Consider the following 20955-nt stretch of genomic DNA (forward strand, 5'->3'; position numbering starts at 1 on the left):
AGAGCAGAACAGGGACAAGTTAAATAATATTTGAGCCCCTGAGTCTTGCTGGCATGAGGTGTTTGTACCAGAGGCTTTTGGCTGCATCAGCTGCAGAGGAGAAATGGGGTGAGAGGTGTGTGCCCTGTGAATGCTGCTGCCGTGCTGGCATGGCTCCTGCCCTTCGTCTTAGTAGGCAATTACTACTCTTACCTATGTCATTGCCTGTTGGATTTGGGAATCTGGGTGATGTGCTTTCAAGCCTCTACTGAGTTTTATATTTTCTGTGTGAGCCCTTAGCTGGAGTTATCGTGCATCTAATTTAACTTCTAAAAGAAAACAAGAAGAGGCCAGAAAAGCCAGTACAGTACCTTTGCACCCTTGGGTCGCACCAGTTTAAAAAGTTGTGATTTAAAATGGGAATATGTGACTTTAAAGAAAAAGCAAACATTTTTATTCCTTTTCCCCCAGCCTCCTTTGTTTTTGGCATTAGCTTGTTTACCAGCCTGAGCAGTTCCTCAGCTGTTGGCTGTGGCTAAGGGCACCAGTGTGTTTCCTGGCTGTGGAATTCAGCTCAGCAGAGGGAGGCCTCTCTGCTGAGTGGGGCTTTGATGTTCGAATAGAAAGGAGGATTAGGATTTGAAGGCTAGTTCTGAGATGAGGAGAACCTGTTTGCTCTAAATTAGTTTAGGTATTTCAAGCCAGTGTATCACTGTTTAGTTAAGCCTTATGCAGGCATTGGTGGGATGTGCTAATTATCAAACTGTTTAGAAACAAATCCTGAAGGAGAAAGATTACACTGCCTTTGCATTAGCATGTCTACAGCAGGTATAATTTAACATTGTCAACTCAGTTCAAACAGACTGGGAATTTGGCTGCCTGTACAGTGTGGGCTGTTTAGTTATTTTGTCTTCTGTTGAAGTCCTAAGCAGTAATTTCTTATCTGAATAGAGCTATACAGAATGGGTTCACTGTAAACAGGAAAAAGACATAATTACATTGGTTTAAATTCACACCACAGGTCACACCAAAAGATGTCCTTGTGTAAACAAGGCCTGTGTTTGTCCGTACAGCTGGGTTCAGCTGTGCCCATTGCTGACATCCATTGTCAGCAACAGATCATTTTTGTAGTATAGCCAAGGCTTTGAAACAAAGACGATAATCAGTCTTGTTGCATAGCTTGGTGACAGAGGTGTCATTATACTGATGGACAAAGCAAAGTGGTGTTTTAACCCTGTGTAGCAAGAAGCAGCAAGAATATTGGTCAGTGCAAGTATTTTTCTGTATTTTTGTTGCCAACTGCTAAAGATTTACTGTGAACTCACACCATACTTTCACAAGTCTTGAAATATTGTTTCCTTTTTAAATATAATAACTAAAAAAATTTAAAATCAAAACAGCTTGATGAACCTTTTTTATTTAAGGTACTTCTAGCTTTCTTGAATTGTTGTTTATACTTGTAAATACTACTGTGGCACAAGTAACAGATGTTTAAAAGTGAGTTTTCGTATTTGGGAGACTCCTAGTTCTTTGGCACGTGTGCATCTCTTAGATGGGGAGGAGCAGAAGGCATGCTACCCAAAGGAGGGAGAGCGCTCTTCGGCAGCATTATTTGTTGTGATATTCACAGAACAAAGCTGTATTTCATTGCTGCTGGGGGAAAATTAAAAGCATGATGACAGCTTTTTGGTGTTTGCAATGGATAGATCCAGGGCTCTTTGTAGTACATGTTCTATAGTTGCATATCACTTTTTCAAAACTGCATTTCAGTTTGACGTACTCATATGGAGACTGAAAAAAATAACTTATATCATGATAGGACCAAGGTGCATAGCAGAGGTTGCAACAGGAACTGGGGGGAAAAAAACCCTTACCATTGGAATTTGTGGTTTGATATGCAAAGTTGAATGTGACCTTATCCCGTTACTGTTCCTCTGGGATTCCAATGGAGGACATTGCAACACAGTGATTGACTGTAAAGTGCTTAAAAATCATATCCAGGGAATGGAGAAAGCAGTGTATTTCATATTGTTCTTTTATATTTTTTGATGAATAAACATCTTAACTGAGAAGTAGGCTTTAAAAAGTACAAGATCTTGCTTTCTGTTCGAGCTACACTGTTGTCAAACCATTGCCTGTCTTACTTCTCCGGCAAAGGTGGGCATTGACTCTACAGCTCATGCTGTAGCTACTGTAACTGAGAGATTGTCCTACACCATCTTCAAGAAGGGCATTGCCCCAGCCTTTTCCTCAATGTTGTTATACTAGAAATACAACAGTGGTTTCATGTGAAATAAGTGTTAAGGATGTATGCAGTTTAGGATATGATAAGAAGGGTTTAGTTTGGGCAATGGTTTCTTCTGCCTGGTGAGTTGTGAACTTGTGCTACTTGTGGTTTTATAATTTATATGTATGTAAAACATATCAAACAGCTATACTTAAAAGTTTTCCAGAAGAAAACACCAAGCAAACCATAACAAGTGCTTAATGCGGGCTCCATGTGTATCTGGAAAGCCTTTTACTCTAGCAGTGCTACCACACTAACTCTTCACTGTTTCTGTTGAAACATAGGTCTGTTGAACCCAGCCCAGATAACTTGTTGAGGTATTTATTTACAGCAGAATGTCTTGGTTTTGTTTGTTTGTTTGTTTTTTTCTTTCGGTGGAAACTCTACTTTCTGCAGATAATGTCCGTTTCTCCAGATGCTTTTTATTCTTTGAATGTGATGGATATTCTACTCAGTGTTTTCTTGCCCTTTATCAGCTTATCTTTACAATGATTTCCCAGTGAGTCAGGGAAACCCAGTGCTTTATTAAAAAACTGTATCACCTTTTAGAAAAAAGTCTTTGCTCTTAATAAACAATAGCAAACACACATGCACAATTTTGCTGCACATAAGTCAATTGAAGACTATTGCAAGATTGAAATATCCCTTTGTTGTTTAAAACCAATGTAATTTCAGAATTTCAGTATTCAACTAGTGAAAGTTTCTGATGGGCGAATGAAAGAAAGTATTATTAAGATGATGTTCTCCTTTATTGCTCTTGTTTTTCATCTTGTTCTATTCTGCAGGAATTTGTTATAGAGCAGTGTTGAGCAATAAGAAGAGCAAAATCTATCCCTGCCTGTGAGAATAACTGTGTGTTTATATGAGCCTACCTTGTAAGAATTCACAAGTTGGTTCTTAGAGTACTGTTTGGTAACAAGAAGACTTTGATAAAATTACAGTTGATTCCAGAACTAACACTTTTTAAAATGTGTTTTTAACTTTTACAATTATCTCTCTGGTAGAGGCATCTTTCAGTATTTGTCAATTGCATGAAAATATTAATTAAATTCTTTGCATTAGAGCGTTCCTTAAAAAAAAGGTAAACAAAAAATAACCAGAACATACAACCTGTAAAAAACAAAACTACCTTTAACTAGGTTTATTTCACAGGGCTTGATGATTTTAAGAAATGATTTGCATCCTTTTTTAAGGCAGCAGTATAATTTGGATATTTGATTTTGTTTGGTTGTGTTGTCATGATTCAACACTCAGAGCTACCAGTTCTGGAACTTTAGATACTTTTAGAGTAACATGTCTTGCTGAGCACTGCTGGGTTGCTTATTGCTGTTCAGACCACTTATTCCAAAAAAGTAGTTGGAGCAACAGTGTATATAAGCATTACACCTGAAACTAAACATTCTCCTTTTTAATTTAATGGGTGTCAGCACTTTTTCATCTCTTTTGTTTTCAGTGTGATGAGAACTGTACCATACTGGGCAGATTCTGGCACTGTGAACAGCAGACTGAATACTTAGCGTTTAGAAATGACTTCTCAGTATAGCCTATGAATAATTTTTGTCTCATACTACAAGGGGAAGAAAAATAGTAGCTACAGTAACAAAAGGACTGAACTAATTGAGTAACAAAAATTCAAGCATTTTAATAGATGTGGGAGGACTGGATTATTAACAGTCGCATTGGAGAAAAACGCTGCACTGTCTGTTCCCCTGGAAGCTTATTGCTATGTGTTTATAATAGCAACCACTTATCCTGAGGCCTGTGTACCTTGTATTGGACAAGAAAAAAAATTCTGTGGCCTGCCTTTCAGTGGCAAGCTTCTTCACTTAGCGTCTGTAAAACTCAATGCCTCTAGTTTCAGAGTATTCTGTGGCAAGGGTTGTATCTCTGCCCAGAAGGTTGAGTGATGTCTCCATCAGAGTTGAGAAGCTCTTATGTCATTGAGCATTGATTATGAGTTTTGGCGTGGTTTTCCGATTTTTGCCCCTTAGAAGTAGTGTTTGTACATCCAGAATCCCAGCATAAGAGACCAGTAAAAGTGCCAATGACAAAATGAAACAATAGCTTCTTTTGGAGTGAGCAGCTGACAGAACATGTAACCATTTGAGCACTGCTTGTGCAGTCCTAGAAGTCTAAACTAGTGGTGGTTTGTTTCTCCTTCTTCGAGTCAAGCCATGCCTGCTCCAAAAATGCCTCTCCTAGCATTTGACGACTTCTTCCCCACCATTCCCACACCATCCCCACATCGTCCTTGCATTACTGTGTGATGGGCTTTGTCATATAGTTAGTTCCACAACACTACTTTATGAAAGGATATTTTTAATAATATTGGACAGAAAAATGTAAGAATTCTGCATTGCGGTGTTGGGTTTGGTTTTGGTTTTGCTTTGGCAATTTTTTTTTTTAAAGTCTAGTAAATAAATAAAGCAGCAGGATGTAGTTCACCCATGTGTATCCTAGAGTTTTGATAAGGGGCAGAGTTGTTGTTACTTGAAGTAGTTGCCTATAGGTCTTTTTGGAATGATGCTCTACTCTACGTAGCGCTAGGTGGTATGATTTTTTTAGCCTCTAGAGACCGTGTTTGTTTTACCTCCCCCTTTCTAGAAAATAATGTTAAAACTCCAAATCTCAGTTCTGTTTGTGGCACATTTTTATCACTCTTAGATAAGTCTTCTACATTATTGCGAAGAGTGCTCTGTGCTTTGCTGCTGCCGTTATGATGGTTTTTTTCTCCAATAAGATGTAAACAGGATAACTCTTTTCTTCAGGCATTGAATACCCGCTTTCGACCCTTGAAACCAAGACAGGGTACTGACTGCCAAGCAAAGGACTAAAATAAAGTTTATGTCAAATATCGTATTTTTTTTCTGGTTGTAAAGTATTGCATGACTTCACTGATGAAAATGAATCCATTTCACTTATTACAGTTTGACAAGGCTTTGTGCTTCTTCCCCTGCTAGCTGTCTGTGGATCTGGTTTATTGCACTGAGGCCGAGCAATGGCATAGCTTGCAGCAATGGCATAACTTGCAGCAATTATGTGCACTGTGTTAGATCAGCTATGTATGCTGACACTGACTTCTGCTGTGCTTAAAAAACAGTTTATCTTGTGCTGGTAGGGGTGAGGGAAATCTTCTTGTTTTATTTTACAGTATTAACATATTGGTGTTGTAATTGACTTCCAGGTTGCATCACAACGCATAAGCTCAGTGGATCTTTCATGCTGCAGCCTGGAGCACCTGCCTGCCAACCTGTTTTATAGCCAAGACCTCACTCATCTCAATTTAAAACAGAACTTCCTGAGGCTAAACCCCAGCCCATCCACAAGTAGAGCGCTTAGTGAATTACAAAGGTAAGTGGTTCTGCTGGTCTTCCTCTGTCCTTGGAGCTATGATCTGCAGGAACTTTCCTAAAAATCACTACCTCCTTTTGTGGAACGTTGGCCTGACTGTAATGCTTCAGAAATTGGTTAACTTTGTGTGTTAGAAACAGACTCGCTTTCATAAGAAACTTAATGTTTTTCTTGTAAATAGGAGGATGTTTTCAATCCAAAATGCAGTTTTCAGACTGTGGTTTTATCTGCTGAGGCCAGCCTGTAGTTCTTCAGCCTTTGACTCATGTGAGTAAATAGGAGTTGGTGAGCTGCCCATCAAAGGCTGCCCATTCTAGGTAGGATCAGTACTGTGTGTGACTAAGTGAAGAAGTTTTTTATTATCCCTCAAGCAAAGAAAGCCCTGATTTCATACATTCAGCCTGGTTCCTGTCCTCTTTCTATTTTGCTCAACCCTAGTTCTTTTTTCTTAGTAACTCTCTCCTTCCAGTTGTTCTTTCCACTGCAGCTCATCCAAGATGTAACAAATGGGTAGACAACAGCATGAGTGGTGATCTGAATGATTTAATGTATGTGTTCTGTGGAATCAGCAGGCTTTCTGTATTCAGAAAGATGAATGTTTTCCATACTGAATAGCAAACTGTGATTTTAATTTCAGTGGTAACTGAATTGCAGAGTACCTCAGGATTATATTTGTGGATGGTCCTGTTTAAACAAAATGTTTTAAACCACATTTCTAAATCCCTTCCTCTTTGAAAAACAACTGAAAAATACAAGATGGATTATGTGGGCTGTTGTATTTTTATATAATTCCAATTTTGTTCTAGGAAAACAAAAAAATTGGCATAATGGAAGATGAATGAACCCAGCAAGTCTGCTTCACAAACAAAACAGGCAGTGATTCCAAGAGCTTATGAACACAGTCTGGAGAGGAATACTGACTGGATTAAATGTTCTGTGAATGTCAGTATAGGTCTCCAGATAGCAAGTGCAATTTTAGCATACGTTAGGCGGTGAACGTGGAGAAGCATCAAATGCCTTATATTTTAATGACTTTTTATAATTTTTTCTTTTTAAATATCAGGAAGTGTAGAGGAGATACTTGATTATATTTTGTCCATGTACCTACAGCTAGTTCTCTTTGGGATTAGAAAACATTGATAAGTATTGTGATGGGCAATATTCATTCTCTGTTCAATGTTCTCTTGGTACTGCAGTTGTAGGAACACAATAAACTGTTAAAATTTTTCTCACTAACATGAGCCTGAACATGTAAGAGTGAAAGAGCTCAGGTGACTAAATAAAACTCTCCTGTTTTCTGAGATTCTGCATGAGGAAAATCTGGAGAAGTGGCATATACCTGAGGTGGTGCAGAACTGATTTTGAGCTGTGATTCTTCTGTGAGCTGGTCCTATTCTGTCAGGGAGTAATAGGCTTCTCTGCCTCCATTGCTTTGAGCTTGTCAAGAAGGCATGAGGAAGGTCTGGGAATTCCTGGAGAAAAAAACATTATTATTAGTGAGGTTACATGGCACTGTTTTGGTGGATCAGAATCAGTGCCTCAGGAACTCCTACCCCTTGGTGCTGACCTTTCCTTTGCCACTGCTGAAGTCCTCCAGCCTTATCTTCATGCAACACAGGTGGCATCACCCAGACAGTGACTAACTGGAAGCTGCTGCCACTGTTCCCATTGCTGTGCCAGTGGAAAGGGTTGAGTGGAAACCCCTGCTGAGGTTTAGGAAAAGCGGTGCCCCATCAGTTGTCTTTTGCCTCCCAACAGCAGCAAAAGCATGAACCTGGCCCTGGAATGTACTCCCAAGCAGTTTTTCTTCCTGCCCTAAGAAACACAGTACTGGCTTTTCCTTAGAGTGGGAAAACTTGAGTTTTATTTGTGTTGCCAAAAATCTTTGAGCCAGCTTGAGTGCTACTGTAAGACTGCTTTTCTGCAGTGAATAAGCACACAGATATAGAGCAAGAGGGGAGCACCATGTCTTTTTGAAATTACTAGTAAATCCCAGTATCAGAACATGTGCAAAGTGAAGCTCAGTCATTCCTGTGAACACAAGTTTTGTCTGACTTTTCTTTCTTTTTAATTCAATTTCATAAAAACATTTTCAGATCTTTTAGGTGTTACATAAGGTAAAACTTCACTGAATAAACAAAAAGTCTTTTTTTGCTAACTCATGTTGTTTTAAACCATTGCAAAGCAAAATCTCTGCTGTTCTGATTTGGTGCTGTTGGCTTTTATACCAAATTCTCATTTGCTAAATTGCAGCTGCATACAGGGCACAGCACCAGTGAATCAAACGTAAAGGTATTTAAGGCTCCAAAGTAGCCGTGTGCTCACATGTTGTGAACAAATGCATTGTAGTCTGCAACTTCCTTGTGAGAGGGAAGAGAAGGGGCGGGCACTGATCTCTTCTCTGTGGTGACCAGTGACAGGACCCAAGGGAATGGCCTGAAGTTGTGTCAGGGGAGGTTTAGGTAGAATATTAGAAAAAGGTTCTTCACCCAGAGGGTGGTTGGGCTCTGGAACAGGCTCCCCAGGGAAGTGGTCACAGCACCAAGCCTGGCAGAGTTCAAGAAGCATTTGGATGATTCTCTCAGGCACATAGTATGACTGTTGGGAATGGTCCTGTGCAGGGCTAAGGGTTGGACTTGATGAGTCTTGTGGGTCCTTTCCAACTGAACATATTCCGTGATTGTGATTGGCATTTATATACCTACCCTTCCTGGTACAATGTTCGATTAAAATCTGGTTATCAAAGCAGTCTAGGAAAATTTGTCTTGCTAAGCAGCTCTTGGTGCTAGTTCCTTCTAATAAATCACTCTAGGTGGTAATTTAATGAATGCTCATGAAGGCTGAATTTTAAAACAAGTATGTCAAAGACACAAGAAAATACCAACTTTTCAGCAATGCACTGAGTAGGTTTGCAAGCAGCTGAGTCATAGTAATGAGATGCTGACATATGCACTGACTTGGGTACTGTCAGTAATGTATTGCAGAAAAAAAAAATTTTATTTCTGTTTATGCAGTTACTTCTTTCATTTCTTAAAATAATATAATTTATTGCATTTCCAAATAAAATGTTTAGTCCTGTGAAATACATGGTATGTGAAGGTGTGCAGAGGTGTAGATGCACTTTGTTCGCAGTAGCTCCACTTCGACTTTACTGTGCACCCAAACCCATTTTGTTGCTGTAGATGCTCTGCAGCTGTGAAGTTGCATAACTGAACTGTCTGAATGTTGAAAGGTATATACAGCTACCTCTATTTTTCTCCTGCTTATCAGGGAATACATATTTCATACTATGTATACAAATAAACTATCTGAAAATGCATCTGTGCTGAAAAAAGCAGCAAATGTTGGTACTTGTTCTCCCTCACAAAACCTTTTTTTAAAATTATAGGAAAGGATGTCTCTTTTGAAGAAGAGAGGAGATTCCCCAGTTGAAATGCTAACAAGAGTTCAGGCTTGCAGACTTGCTAATTTTGCAGAGTACTGTTGTTCTAGGTTTGAAGCAAATGAATAAACCATAGTCTTTATTTGCTGCTGCTCTGCTTCACCAGGCTGAGCGTGCTTTATGTTTATACATAATTGTTTTAGTCAGTGCTCTTGGAAAAAGTGGTTGGCATCAATAACACTGTTTGCTTGTTAATATTGAAAAGTAAGTTGTCGGTACGTGGTTTTTTAATGTACGACTGCTGCAGATTTAAAAGAAAAAAAAGAAAAAGAAGAAAAGGGGGATATAATAAGGCAGAAAGTTTTTTTAACAATAAATAAAATTGTGCTTGCCAGTTTTATCTAAAGAATGAGTTTTTATTCTGATTGTGGTTGTTAATCGTTAACAGTGATTATATGGATTTTTACCCTAAGATCGGTTGGTAGCTTTTCTCTCCCAGAGCCTCTTTAGACATGAGCTGCCTTCTCTGGCATCTCAGCTGAAACTCTTTGGGTCTAGTGACAGTAATTTGAAGTTGCATCTGTAGGTTATGAGAAGGCCACAGGACTCTGAATTACCAATGCAAGTGTTTCTGAAATCCCTTTCAACTTCAACTGTAGGATAACCATTTTTGTCTGAAAACCCAGGATTTCAGGCATCCTCAAGCTGATCCCTCCTTACAAACCCGCTGTGTAGTACGTAGGTAATTGAAAATATAATCTTTGTTCCAAGAACACTTGGACAGCAAGGGGGAACCAGTATTAGCGACCTAACTAGTATGAGCCCAGCAGGCAGGGTTGCTAGAAGTTGATCTTAGCTTGTTCCTAGAGATTGAGGAGCAGGGAAGAAAGTCTCCAGCCTGCCACTTGATTGGCCTCAAAGTGCAATGAAGCTACTCCTTGTGATTATTGCTTTTATTTTATGAACCTGAGGTTAGTGAAGAAAATCGGATGGATTAATGACATGTCAAATATACGTCTTCCCCCTAGATGCACTGGGAAAGATTTGAGCTTTTTTTTTTTAAGGTTTTTTGTTGGGTTGGGGGTGGATGTGTTTGTTTGTTTACTGTCTTTTGTTGTTTATTTGTTGTTTTGGTTTGTTTGGGTTTGATTCAGATGTTATTTAAATGAACCTGGCTAATGTGTGAAGCATGCAAAGAATGGAGTGCCATTGCTTCATGGTGTGGGAAGATGCTGGGAGCTTTCTCTCACACTCTGTTGGTCTTGGAGCCGAGGAACCTTACGTTTATACTAGCTTCTCACCTTTCACTCAAGTCAAATATTGAAGCATAGCCATCTAAGCAGTAGGGCAAGAACAAGAAGTTGGCATGTTATTGGCAACCTAGGTCTGCTAATAACAAACAGAGGTCTACTAGTAACAATCTCCATCCAGTGTTTGGTATATTCTGTTGCTACACTTATTTTCTCATCTCTGTATCTTTGGAATATTTTCTTATATGTTTATAATACTAAAGATGGCACTTGGAATTTGTTGTTTATGTAACTTCACTGCTTATGTTTTATTCAGCTTGTAAAGATATTGACAGAAGAGTTTGGTTTTGTTAGAGAAAACCTTTCTTTTCAATTCTTCTTGACTGTGTTCTATTTAACTCCTGTGTATCTTTCTGATTTCAAGAAAGGTGCCGTCATGTGAACACCCAGAAAAATCAGTGACATTTGATTAAAGAAAAATTCAATTGTAAAATTAAGTCTACAAATCATTAAGTGGGGAAGATTGCAAAATTGGTTTAACATCGGAAACACATTGAATTTTTTATTTTTATTTTTAAATTGGAACAGTGAACTTAATAGTAGCATGAGAAAAATAAATGGCAGTAAGATATATGCTATAAAATAGCATTTTTAAAAATAGTGTAGTCTAAAAGCAGAAATTATACTTATTAATTTGATTCACTTTAATGGAACCATAAGAATAAGTGCAGCAGTATCTCTTCCAAATAATATTTCAACAAGTAGTGAACATATTTATGGAATCCATTTATTGTGTATCAGTCTACATTTTATTTGTCTACTGCTTTCTGATATGGCTTCCAAAGTAAGGGTTTTCTTCCCATGTATTTAAATATGTTTCAGTTTGGAAGCCCACCCCTAGCTAAAGCTTTTGCATTTCAGTTATAAATCTCCAGTGTAGAGAATGAGAATATATTTTCACTTTTTTACCTAGGAATTTTGTCCTTCCTCTGAGGACAGTCTTTCCCCCCATATGAAGCAGTGTGTGCTAGGTATGCACAGAAGTTGAGAACTGCAGAGTAGAGTGTAGGCTCAGATTATTTCCGCTAACAAAACATACATTTTGTTTTCTTGTCTTTATGGTACTTTTACCAACTACGTAATACAGCTTTATTGTTGTATTACGTTTGGAGATAGTCTGAATTTGGCTGTGATTATTTGTATATTTTGAAAAATATCCGCCTAGATTTAAGATTATTCCTTTTTGTGTAGTGCAGTCTCTTTTCCTTTTTTTTTTTAATACAGTCTACCAATTAATTTTGGTATATAGACTCAAGTCTGTATGCCAGAATTGTTTTGCCTTGAATAGTTTTATGTGCAAGTAGATGGGAGGAATATCACAATGGTATGATTGGCTGTGTTAGCATAAAGGGTAGTGAAGATACCAGAATTACAACTATCAGTCTGCTTTTTCCTCTTTTGCTTTTTCCCCCATAGAGTTTAAGAAAGGAAGAAGGAAACAAAAAAATGAGAGAAACTGTTTTCATTTATTCATTCAGCTTCTTGAGAAACTGATAATTAATGGGTAAATTTGTTCAAGTTTCTTCTGAGATGACCAGAATCAATCTTTGTCCTCAAACTAAGTGACCCTCTTTCCTGAGATGGACTTTACTCCATGTGTTTTTGTGTGGTGTGATGTGAACCACTTCATGTCTGGATGAACAGGAGTCTTGTCCAGAGAAACGGAGTGGTAAACAGCAGAACTCCTCCTTCCTCCTCTTCATATTATCTGTCGAAGACTTTTCTGTGCCCAAGGCGGGGATGGCTGCTGTTGACCGTAGTTAGGCAAAGCTTTCACCTGCAAGCGTTCGGGTGAACCTCCCTAGTTGTTGCAGAAACAGTCTACCTCTATTCAGCTGCCACGACAAGTTTAGTAGGGCAAGAGGGCTGGAATAGTTAATTTTAATTGTCTTACTAATTTAAGGCTTTTACAATGACACCTTTTGGGAAGGGAAATGCTAAGACAGTATTTCTGGCACTAGGCTAGCTGCTCCCTTAGGCAGTAAGGCCATGGATGAGGAATCAGACACAACTGCAAAAAGGGAGTAAATTGCACCTTTTATTTCCAAGGAGGAAATTGGTGTGTCAGGTTTTTATGGAAACTCTTCGTGATTAAGTTAGTGGCCAAAGTAGCAGGTGTTCAAGAAGGTGGCAAATGGTAGTTCAGTTCCAAAACTTGTTACAGCACTGCTAGGTAAATGCCATCGCTCTGTTCAGAAATGGTGCTGAAGCTGAGGGATGCTTGTGTTGCTGCTTTAAAATGTAACCACAGCATAGTCATGAAACAGCCCAGGTACTGCAGATAACACTGGAGAAGTGATTGTTTTCATCAGACTGTCCCTTATGAAACCATGTCTTCTCTTTTAGGTGTAGTAAAATACTACTTTTTAATTGGTTTTGGTAAGAGTACAGCAAGACCACTTTTGTCAGATGAGTCTTATGGCTGCATTTCAGTGATGGGGTATGACCAGTTTGAATATACTATTCCCCTCACTCCAAACATAGTGGAACACAAGTGCTGTACTGTGTAATGGAAATTCCTCTGCTGTTCACATTGGGTAGATCTGAATTTGAAATTAGCACGTCAGTCAGTTCATTGCTTTGCTGTGATACAAACTTCTCTTGTTATTCCCTCTCTTCATTTTGCGTATGTCAAACTAAAGCCACTCCTGATGTGGCAGCTTTGAGATTAAGTGGGCAATTTTTGGCTCAATTACAGCAATTAGTGTTCGGTCATATTGCATGTTTAAACCCAAGCTTTGACATGTCAACATTTTGCTCCATCCTAAAGTAGGGCTATTTTTGCTCAGAGAAATGAGTGGTTATATTTTGGTCATTATAATAGAAAGCTTAGTAAGCTAACTGAGCATAGTACCTGGAGAGATGTTGTTCTCCAGGTTGACTTTTTTAAACAAATAACAAGTGTGGAATCAGGGAAGAAGGGAAAAGAGGAAGGAAAGTATGTGTGTGAACTTGATATGAGGCTATTATACTGTCATGCCTCAAACGAGCAATTTTGTGCCCTTTCTTCTTTCTAGCAATGCCACGTGGGCAGCACTGATGCATGTCCCTGCTTCTGATAGGAGTAAAGATTTGGATATGAGAAAACAGTAAAGGTGTTGCTCTGTAAAATCTATTTGAAGCCTGACACTTTGCAAACTCAGCAGCAACAGAAAACTTGTCTGTAGAATACTTATCTCCTACCTTATTTATATTGATGCTACAAGTGATACTGGTGTGACTGACTGTAAACCTGTGCAGATATAAGAAGCACTATAAACAATTCAGCATCTTAAATGTGCAGCATGGCAGTCCTCCGTAATGGAGGTGCACCAGCCCGTTTGCGATGTGGATAGTTGGGAGCGAGTGGCCAAAGATGAGAGGTAGACTTAAATCTTAACTTTGAGCAAACGCTTGCTAGTTTGGCTCAGTAATGTTCTGTACTTGACAGTGCTCCATGAGAAGAAATGCGGCTTTAGCATTTTGTAAATGAGTGTGTTTATAACAAAGGAAGAAAATATCTCTTTCCGGACAGATGTCTTATATTAATCTCTTAACTTGTGGTGTCTGTCTTTCAACATTTCTTAAATGTGGTTTAACAATGAACTTTAATTTGTGGATTTTTTGATCTATGCTTCTGTGTGCATTGTTCAGCTTTTGTATGGGTTATCCAGTACTGGATGTACTCACTCATCTTCTCTTACACATTGCAAGGAACTGTTAACCAGTTCCATTTGTGTCCTTAGTAATTAGATTACTCACAGAAGACCATTAATAAGCACACATTACAACATACATTAGGGTAGTAGAGATGTAATACAGATACGCTGGGGATGGGGAGATTCCGCCTGCCTCTGGCTTTGACCTAAGACAGTTAAACAAGAATATGTGCAGAAAAACTTGAAGCTGAACACTGCATTGCTGTTAGTCATTGTATTTCTTAGCTTCCTTTGCCACCCACTGCCCCAGTCCTCTTTCCTCTGTTATTTTGATCTTCTGTAATTTTATCTCAAGATTGTATTTGAAGTCTTCTGCTAGATTGTTAAGTGTACAAAATCCCTGAGACTATCCTTTTGAGACTACAGAGTTGCACAGGTAAAGGCTGTAGCCTCAGTGTGATTGTTAAATGAGTTCAATCTTTTTTCATGGTTGACTTGAAAATTTGAAAGGTTACATTTTGATGTTTCTCCAGCAGCTTAATTATTTTGACTTAATATGCCCTTAGTCTTTACTACTATTTTTGTACTTACCTAAATACTGGAAAAGAAATAATTCTAAAGACCTCAGAGTCCACTACTTGGAGCACTCTTGTTTGTATTTGCACTTAACTTTGAGGAAGATGTGGGACAGCTGTTCCACTGTAGAAACACCCCAAATTTCAGGGCAGTATATCTGTGGCCTAAATCTACAGTTGTCTTCAAGATAAATGTGGGATTGTGTGTTTCAGTTCTAGGATTAAGATTTTTAGGCCCCTTCTCTCAAAATAGAGGCACGTGAAGGTGCGGTATTTAAAACATGCTTCTTTTTTTTTTTTTTTTTTTCTGGCTAGCAGCCCTTACTAATATCATCTAGCTTACCCTAGCCTCCTTTTTAGTTTACAGTTCTCCCTTTAGAGATGGATTAGTCATTGTTTCTGCACAGTAGCATTTTTTCCCCTGCAACACTAATTTGATTGCAAGATTTACTTAAGCCTCCATCTCTGTTCCAAACTTCTTCTACCTCCAGCATGGCACAGAGTGTTCAAAGTCTGTGATAACTCTGGCAATGATATTTCCATTTTTTTTTCTTCTGCCATGGTTGCACCAAAGTACCAATAGAGAGTACAGCATTCCCTTGCTTGCTGCAAACGTGTAAATGTTATGTGTGTTCACAACCTGTCTTTGGGGCTCAACAACCCTCATTGAAATACGATAGGAAGGTGCTGGTTACATTTTCACACTGAGTTTTGGTCAGTGACATGAGTTTGATTTAGACAATACTAAAGGTGTGTGCAAGTTGATTGCAGTAGCTACTAGGGATTTTTAAGTCTTTGTTGTTAAAACTCTTTAACCTTTTCATGCTTGATGCATTTTCTGTGTATGTTTTCTGGTTGGAGGACAAAGTTCTCTGAGGTAAGAATGTGCTAGGGTGATGCAGAGGCTATGGATGCACAGGCACATGCTGTTGGAGATTACTTTCATGTGGAATAGCAGCACTCATAGGTGCAGTTTTGCTTCCATTGCCAAGTTATATAAAAGCCTGCTCATGCAAATAAAGGACTTGAGCCTTAATGAAGGGAAAATTAAGTCCAAATAAAATGTCCTGGTATAAACTGTGCCAGAAAAGAAACTTCCTCCCGTCCATGAGAATCTAACACAGATCTTTTCATTCATCCTTTTACTTGCCTTTAGGCATACCTCCCAGTGGTTGTCAGGCAACCATAATAATGTTGCTGAACACGCAGGCTGGCTAATTGGATTGTCCCCTTCTTGAGATTTTTGTTCAAATGGTTTTGGTCATTTTTAATAAGGCAAACACATGCAAGTTGCTTTGTTGGCTGATGTGATAAACCAAGGGGCTTTTAAGAGTTCTGTGGCATGTCAAGGACAGAATTTTGACACCTGTGCAAGCTTTGACATTGCACTTAATCAAGAGCATAAGAATTTGCCTCTGTCACTAGAGAAGCTTTGCTAAATTCTGTTTTAATTCAGCACATTTCCCAGTTGTATTCGAACCAGTCTATTCTAATGAGAACTTTTGTTTGAAAGGCAAACTTGACTGGACCTGAGCAGCACTACAAAAATGTAGTGTTCAAATAGGCTGAGAATTTCCTGCACCTTGTATAGCCTGTGTCACAATGGTAGTTTTACTAGCGAAAATTGCGTTCAGAAAAACAGCAATGCTTTAGTACAGGGTGAGATGCCACAGAAGTGGCATATATCATAAGAACAGCAAGGGTTTTGTTCTTTGTTACACTCACTGGAAAATATATTTAGTGTTGTTCAGGAGGACCTGTTTCTCTGTGCCAGCTTGATGTGAGTAAGAATTATTGCAAGGCAACTACTTACTTGTTTCCTTTTATTTTTTTCTTATCTCATTTTAGATTCACAAAGTTGAAGAGCCTTAACCTTTCCAATAATAATTTAGGAGACTTCCCACTGGCAGTCTGCAGTATCCCAACTCTGACTGAACTCAACGTGTCCTGCAATGCCCTCAGAAGCATTCCAGCAGTTGTAGGCGAGATGCACAAGCAAGTACTCTCTTAAAACCTAACATACACAGCCTGATAATAAAAGCAACAAGCAGTTTCATGACTCTACATACTCTTGCTATGAGAAACAGTTTAAACTTACTGGGTTTTCTCACAGCAGACTGGCTTGTAGATCCGTATGGAAGCAGTTGTGGATGGAGGGAAAGCACGCTTTGTGCTTTGAAGCTCTTCCAGTCCTCAGCATTTGACACAAGGGTCACTTTCATGGTGAAGAAAATCTTTAAACTTCATTGCTTATGTGCTTCAGCTGTGATACAAGTTGCAGTTCTGGGGGTGTTTGAAGATACAACTGTCTAACACAGCCTACATTTCATAGTTGCCAAAGCTTTTAATTATTTGGTGGATATCTTCCATAGTGAATGTTAAAGTGTTATTCTTTAACGTTTTTCTTTCTGCTGCCCTTTTTTATATTGTATGTCACTGTAACTGCAGCAGATTTGTGTGTTTATAGGAAGGAAATGTGATTTAACAGGTCACTCGCTTTCTTCACTCTCCCTTCCCCTCCCCCACTTCTAATAGCTTGCAGACATTTTTGCTGGATGGCAACTTTCTCCAGTCCCTTCCTGATGAATTGGAGCATATGCATCAGCTCAGCTACGTGAGTCTGTCCTTCAATGAGTTCACTGACATTCCGGGGGTTCTGGAGAAGCTCACTGCCATGGATAAGCTTTGTATGTCAGGAAACTGCATGGATACCCTGAACCTACAGGTGTTGAAAAGGATGCCTCATATTAAACATGTGGATCTAAGGTAGGTATTCAGAAAAGGGGAAGAATAAGTAAACCTGAATTATTGATGTTGAAATGGCTTCTCCTTGGCTGTCAGAATAGCCCCCGGGTATGAATCTCTTGTGTTAGTTCACTGAACCATGTTTCTGGTGGTGTTACGTAACTTGCAGCACTTGCTGTGACTTAGTACTCTTCTCTGAGGCAGTGGAAGCATTTAGAGGGGTCAGAAGGTAGGAGGATGAGTTTTGGGGGAAATAATGTTTGCACCAAAAGATCAAACAAAACAGAACCTGGAACACTGGTGATTCCTGCAGTTCTTGTTGCTGCAGTGTTAATATAATATAGATGATAGTCCCTGACCCAAAAAGCTTCTATCTGAAAGATGAAGCTACTCTGGAAGTACAACTGTTACACAGAGTGCAACTCTTCAAAAGCAAGAGCAGCAGCAGAACTGTAGATATTTATCCTTATCCTTGCTCGGCTTATCCTCAACTGGCTTAGTGGACAAATGGAAGTTAGTATACTGATTTTAGTGTTCTGTTCAGAGCTGGGAATTTGAACTCTTTGGAGTGCTCTGCGGTCTCAAACGTTGTTGGGTTGTAGATAATCTCATTCAGGTGTAAGTTGCTGAGTATTGGCAGTGTCAATGCACTGCGGTGAAGATGTGATTAAAATCTGTTATCTTTATCTGACAGACCCACTTGTCTTGGGTTTTTGCTTTGTTTTCATTCAACACCCATTTTTAGGTCTCTGACTTTGCTTGCTGTGAAATGTGGAGAGGCGAGAAGCAAATGTATGGGAATTCATAAATCTCAATTTGGCCTTTCAGTAATGCAAGTCTCCAATATGTGCAGGCTTTTCCAGCACATGCTCATGACAGAGCAGCAGGAACTGTAGAGGTTTTGTTCTTTTCCAAGCTATTGGGCACAAATAACAGCCAGATCATCTTTTATTTTTATAGACACAGTAACAATAATACTTAGCTTCTTGCAGAGCTTTTCATAAGTAGTTTTCAAAGTAGTTTAGAAAGGAGCCTGGTGTCATCATTCCTTTGTCATGATGGATAAAGCAACAGAGTGAATCCATCCTGTTTTCGAATACCATAATGAGGGGGAAAATATTAAAAATCAACCTTGATCAGAACCTGAAGGTATGCTAGTTTAATCCAGTGCAACTGATTTATTTTAGAGTGAGCATTGGTTTGTCAGCAGGAACCTGCCACATAACTACAGTTAATCTTCTTTTTTGTCTGCAAGATTGAATTCAATTAGGAGATTGGAGGCCGATGAAGTAGATTTTCTGCATCACGTGACCCAACTAGATCTGAGAGACAACAGACTTGGGGAGCTGGATGCAACAGTTTTTAACAATGTTGAAGTATTACACTGTGAAAGGAATCAACTGGTAACCCTCAAAATCAGTGGATATTTTCTCAAAGCACTGTATGCTTCCTCGAATGGTGAGTGCGTTTTCAGGGCAGCTGTGGTGTTGTCATCTGACTTCTTTTTTCATACCTGGTTCTCTCTGGGATGCTTGTGGAGTGCAGTGCACGTAATCAGGACGCTTTTGACATTACCCTGGATAAAAGGGTTTCACATGTACTGTGTCATGCTACTGGCAATTCTGGGCTTCAGAAGTGATTTTCAAATAATGCTGGGCTACTGATTTTGAGATCTGAAAACTGTGAAAACCTTACAGTTTGGACTGAAATTCTTCTCTGTGTCAGTAGGGAGGGTACTTCAGTGTGTCGTTTGTTTTGGTTTATTAATGTGTTGCTTTAGTAAGGCCAGTAAGAAATTAACTGCTTCTCCCTGCATTGAGAAAGTTTGAACAAGTGGCCATTTGTGAGACAAACCAAAACAATATATATTTTTTGCTACTACTTCTTGCTCCCTACTCTGGGCAGAAAGCTACAAAATCCATGAGTAACTTCATTTGTATTTGATAATAAAAATAATGCCAGGTGAATAACTCCTGTGTTTCATTTATCGCATCTGTTTGATCTGTCTCTGGAAACTGCTATTACTTAAAATACTAAGTTTGCACCACCATTTTTATTGCTTGAAGTAGTTCAGTATGGAATAAAGAAAATGCAAGCTCAGAGAGCTATGAATTTGATGAACAGTCTGAACTGCCTTTAAAAGGCTGTCATCTTAGTGATATCCAAGCCTATGCCTTCATTAAGTATTCATACCAGGATCTTTGTAGCTAAGAAAAGTTAACATAATCTGAGCATGTGCTGCTCAATGTGGGCTGAGAATCCAAGTCAACCCATATCTTGCAATGAACTGCATATTTGGTCTTCCTGTTTCTCCTGGTTATCCTCTCTTTGCACTCTCAGCCACCTTGTTTTAGTCTCATTTTCCAAAGAAACTGTGATACTGGGTACAGTTTCATTTTAGTGCATTTTTCTGTAGGCTTAAATAAATGTCTGGCCTTTTTTCTTAACCTTAATACTAAGTATTAGCTACCTAAAAACCTTAGATTATGAACTGTATTTTGATTGCTTCAGTAGTAACATTGCTAGCAGTAGTCAAGGTGCTATGAAAGGTCTGTAAGGCTGCCTGCAGCTGGGAACTCCACAGGCATACCAAGGCTCATGTAATGTATTGAAAAGTACTCTGGATCTTGCCATGACCTAGAGGATTCTGTGGTGTCCTGTAACTTGCTGTTCCAGAGTGGGGAGTTTTCTTTCCCATGTCTGTACCACTAGTGACCAGTGAAAAAAAGTAGAGCAGGTTTGTGACTGACTCTTCTGGGCAGAGGGCAGCAGAGGTGAAGTTACAACTCTGTGACAAAAATGGAAAAATGAGAATTTGCCGTTAAACTTTTAAAATCCTCCAGTTTCTCCTCTCTGATCAGTTATACAGTTTCTGTCATAGCAAGTACAATGTACTAGAGCCAATGTACTAAGACCTAATAAAGAAACAGAACTGGGTTTACAGGGGACCAGATCTTAAGAAATTTTTTAGATTATTGACTTGCTCTGAAATGTCTCAGTTTTAGCTCTTAAAGTAATTCTTATGGAACAGTCATTTAGGTGCAAATCTTTATCACTGCTTTTGTTACTATATGTATTTTTTCCCCTAGAACTTGTTCACCTTGATGTGTATCCAGTTCCTAATTGCCTGGCTTATATGGATATTTCTAGGTAAGACTGTGTTTTTTCTTGGATGCGTGAAATATACATCAAAGACAATTATGGAACAATGGCATTCATTGGTATCTTACTGGGTGGGAGTGGCAGCAGGAATTGGACCTTGGGATATGAAAAGACTGATTTTCAGAGTTAGAGCCTAGAGCATGGGCTCGTTTTCTACTGGTCAGTTCTTCCTTTTATAGATTCCCCCTTTTTTTTTTTTTTTTACTGCCAAAGGCAAAATGTGCCTTTATAGTTAGAGCAAAAGAGTTTCCATGATTTAAAGATTTCCTGTCTTACAGAGTTATAAGACAATGATTCAAACATACACCAGTCTGAGACATGTGCAGGAGTTACTTTCTGGATATGTCTGCATCGTAAGCCCAGCGTAGGTGATGGTTTGATAGTTTACTCATCAGTTTGGCAGCTCCTGCAGCTCATCGTTGTTCTCCGCAGCCCTGGCTGCTACAGAGATGTCTGCAGTTGCCATTTGAAGATATACGTAAATTTAATCTTAATGAGGAAGGTGGGATAGGGGAAGAAATGAAAA

At 39.0% G+C, this 20955-nt stretch overlaps 1 protein-coding gene across 1 annotated transcript in view; it reads left to right on the forward strand.

Annotated features, from left to right (window-relative positions):
* The window catches only part of PHLPP1 (PH domain and leucine rich repeat protein phosphatase 1), a 133701-nt gene that overhangs the window by 81978 nt on the left and 30768 nt on the right, over positions 1-20955 (forward strand). Inside the window, exons 4-8 of the mRNA XM_032699398.1 lie at positions 5451-5617; positions 16371-16517; positions 17058-17288; positions 18523-18725; positions 20357-20417. Coding sequence (XP_032555289.1) covers positions 5451-5617; positions 16371-16517; positions 17058-17288; positions 18523-18725; positions 20357-20417 — 809 coding nt within the window. The remainder of the gene's footprint in view (positions 1-5450; positions 5618-16370; positions 16518-17057; positions 17289-18522; positions 18726-20356; positions 20418-20955) is intronic.

The sequence above is a fragment of the Chiroxiphia lanceolata genome, chromosome 1, assembly GCF_009829145.1.
Source record: "Chiroxiphia lanceolata isolate bChiLan1 chromosome 1, bChiLan1.pri, whole genome shotgun sequence".
NCBI classification, from domain to species: Eukaryota; Metazoa; Chordata; class Aves; order Passeriformes; family Pipridae; genus Chiroxiphia; species Chiroxiphia lanceolata.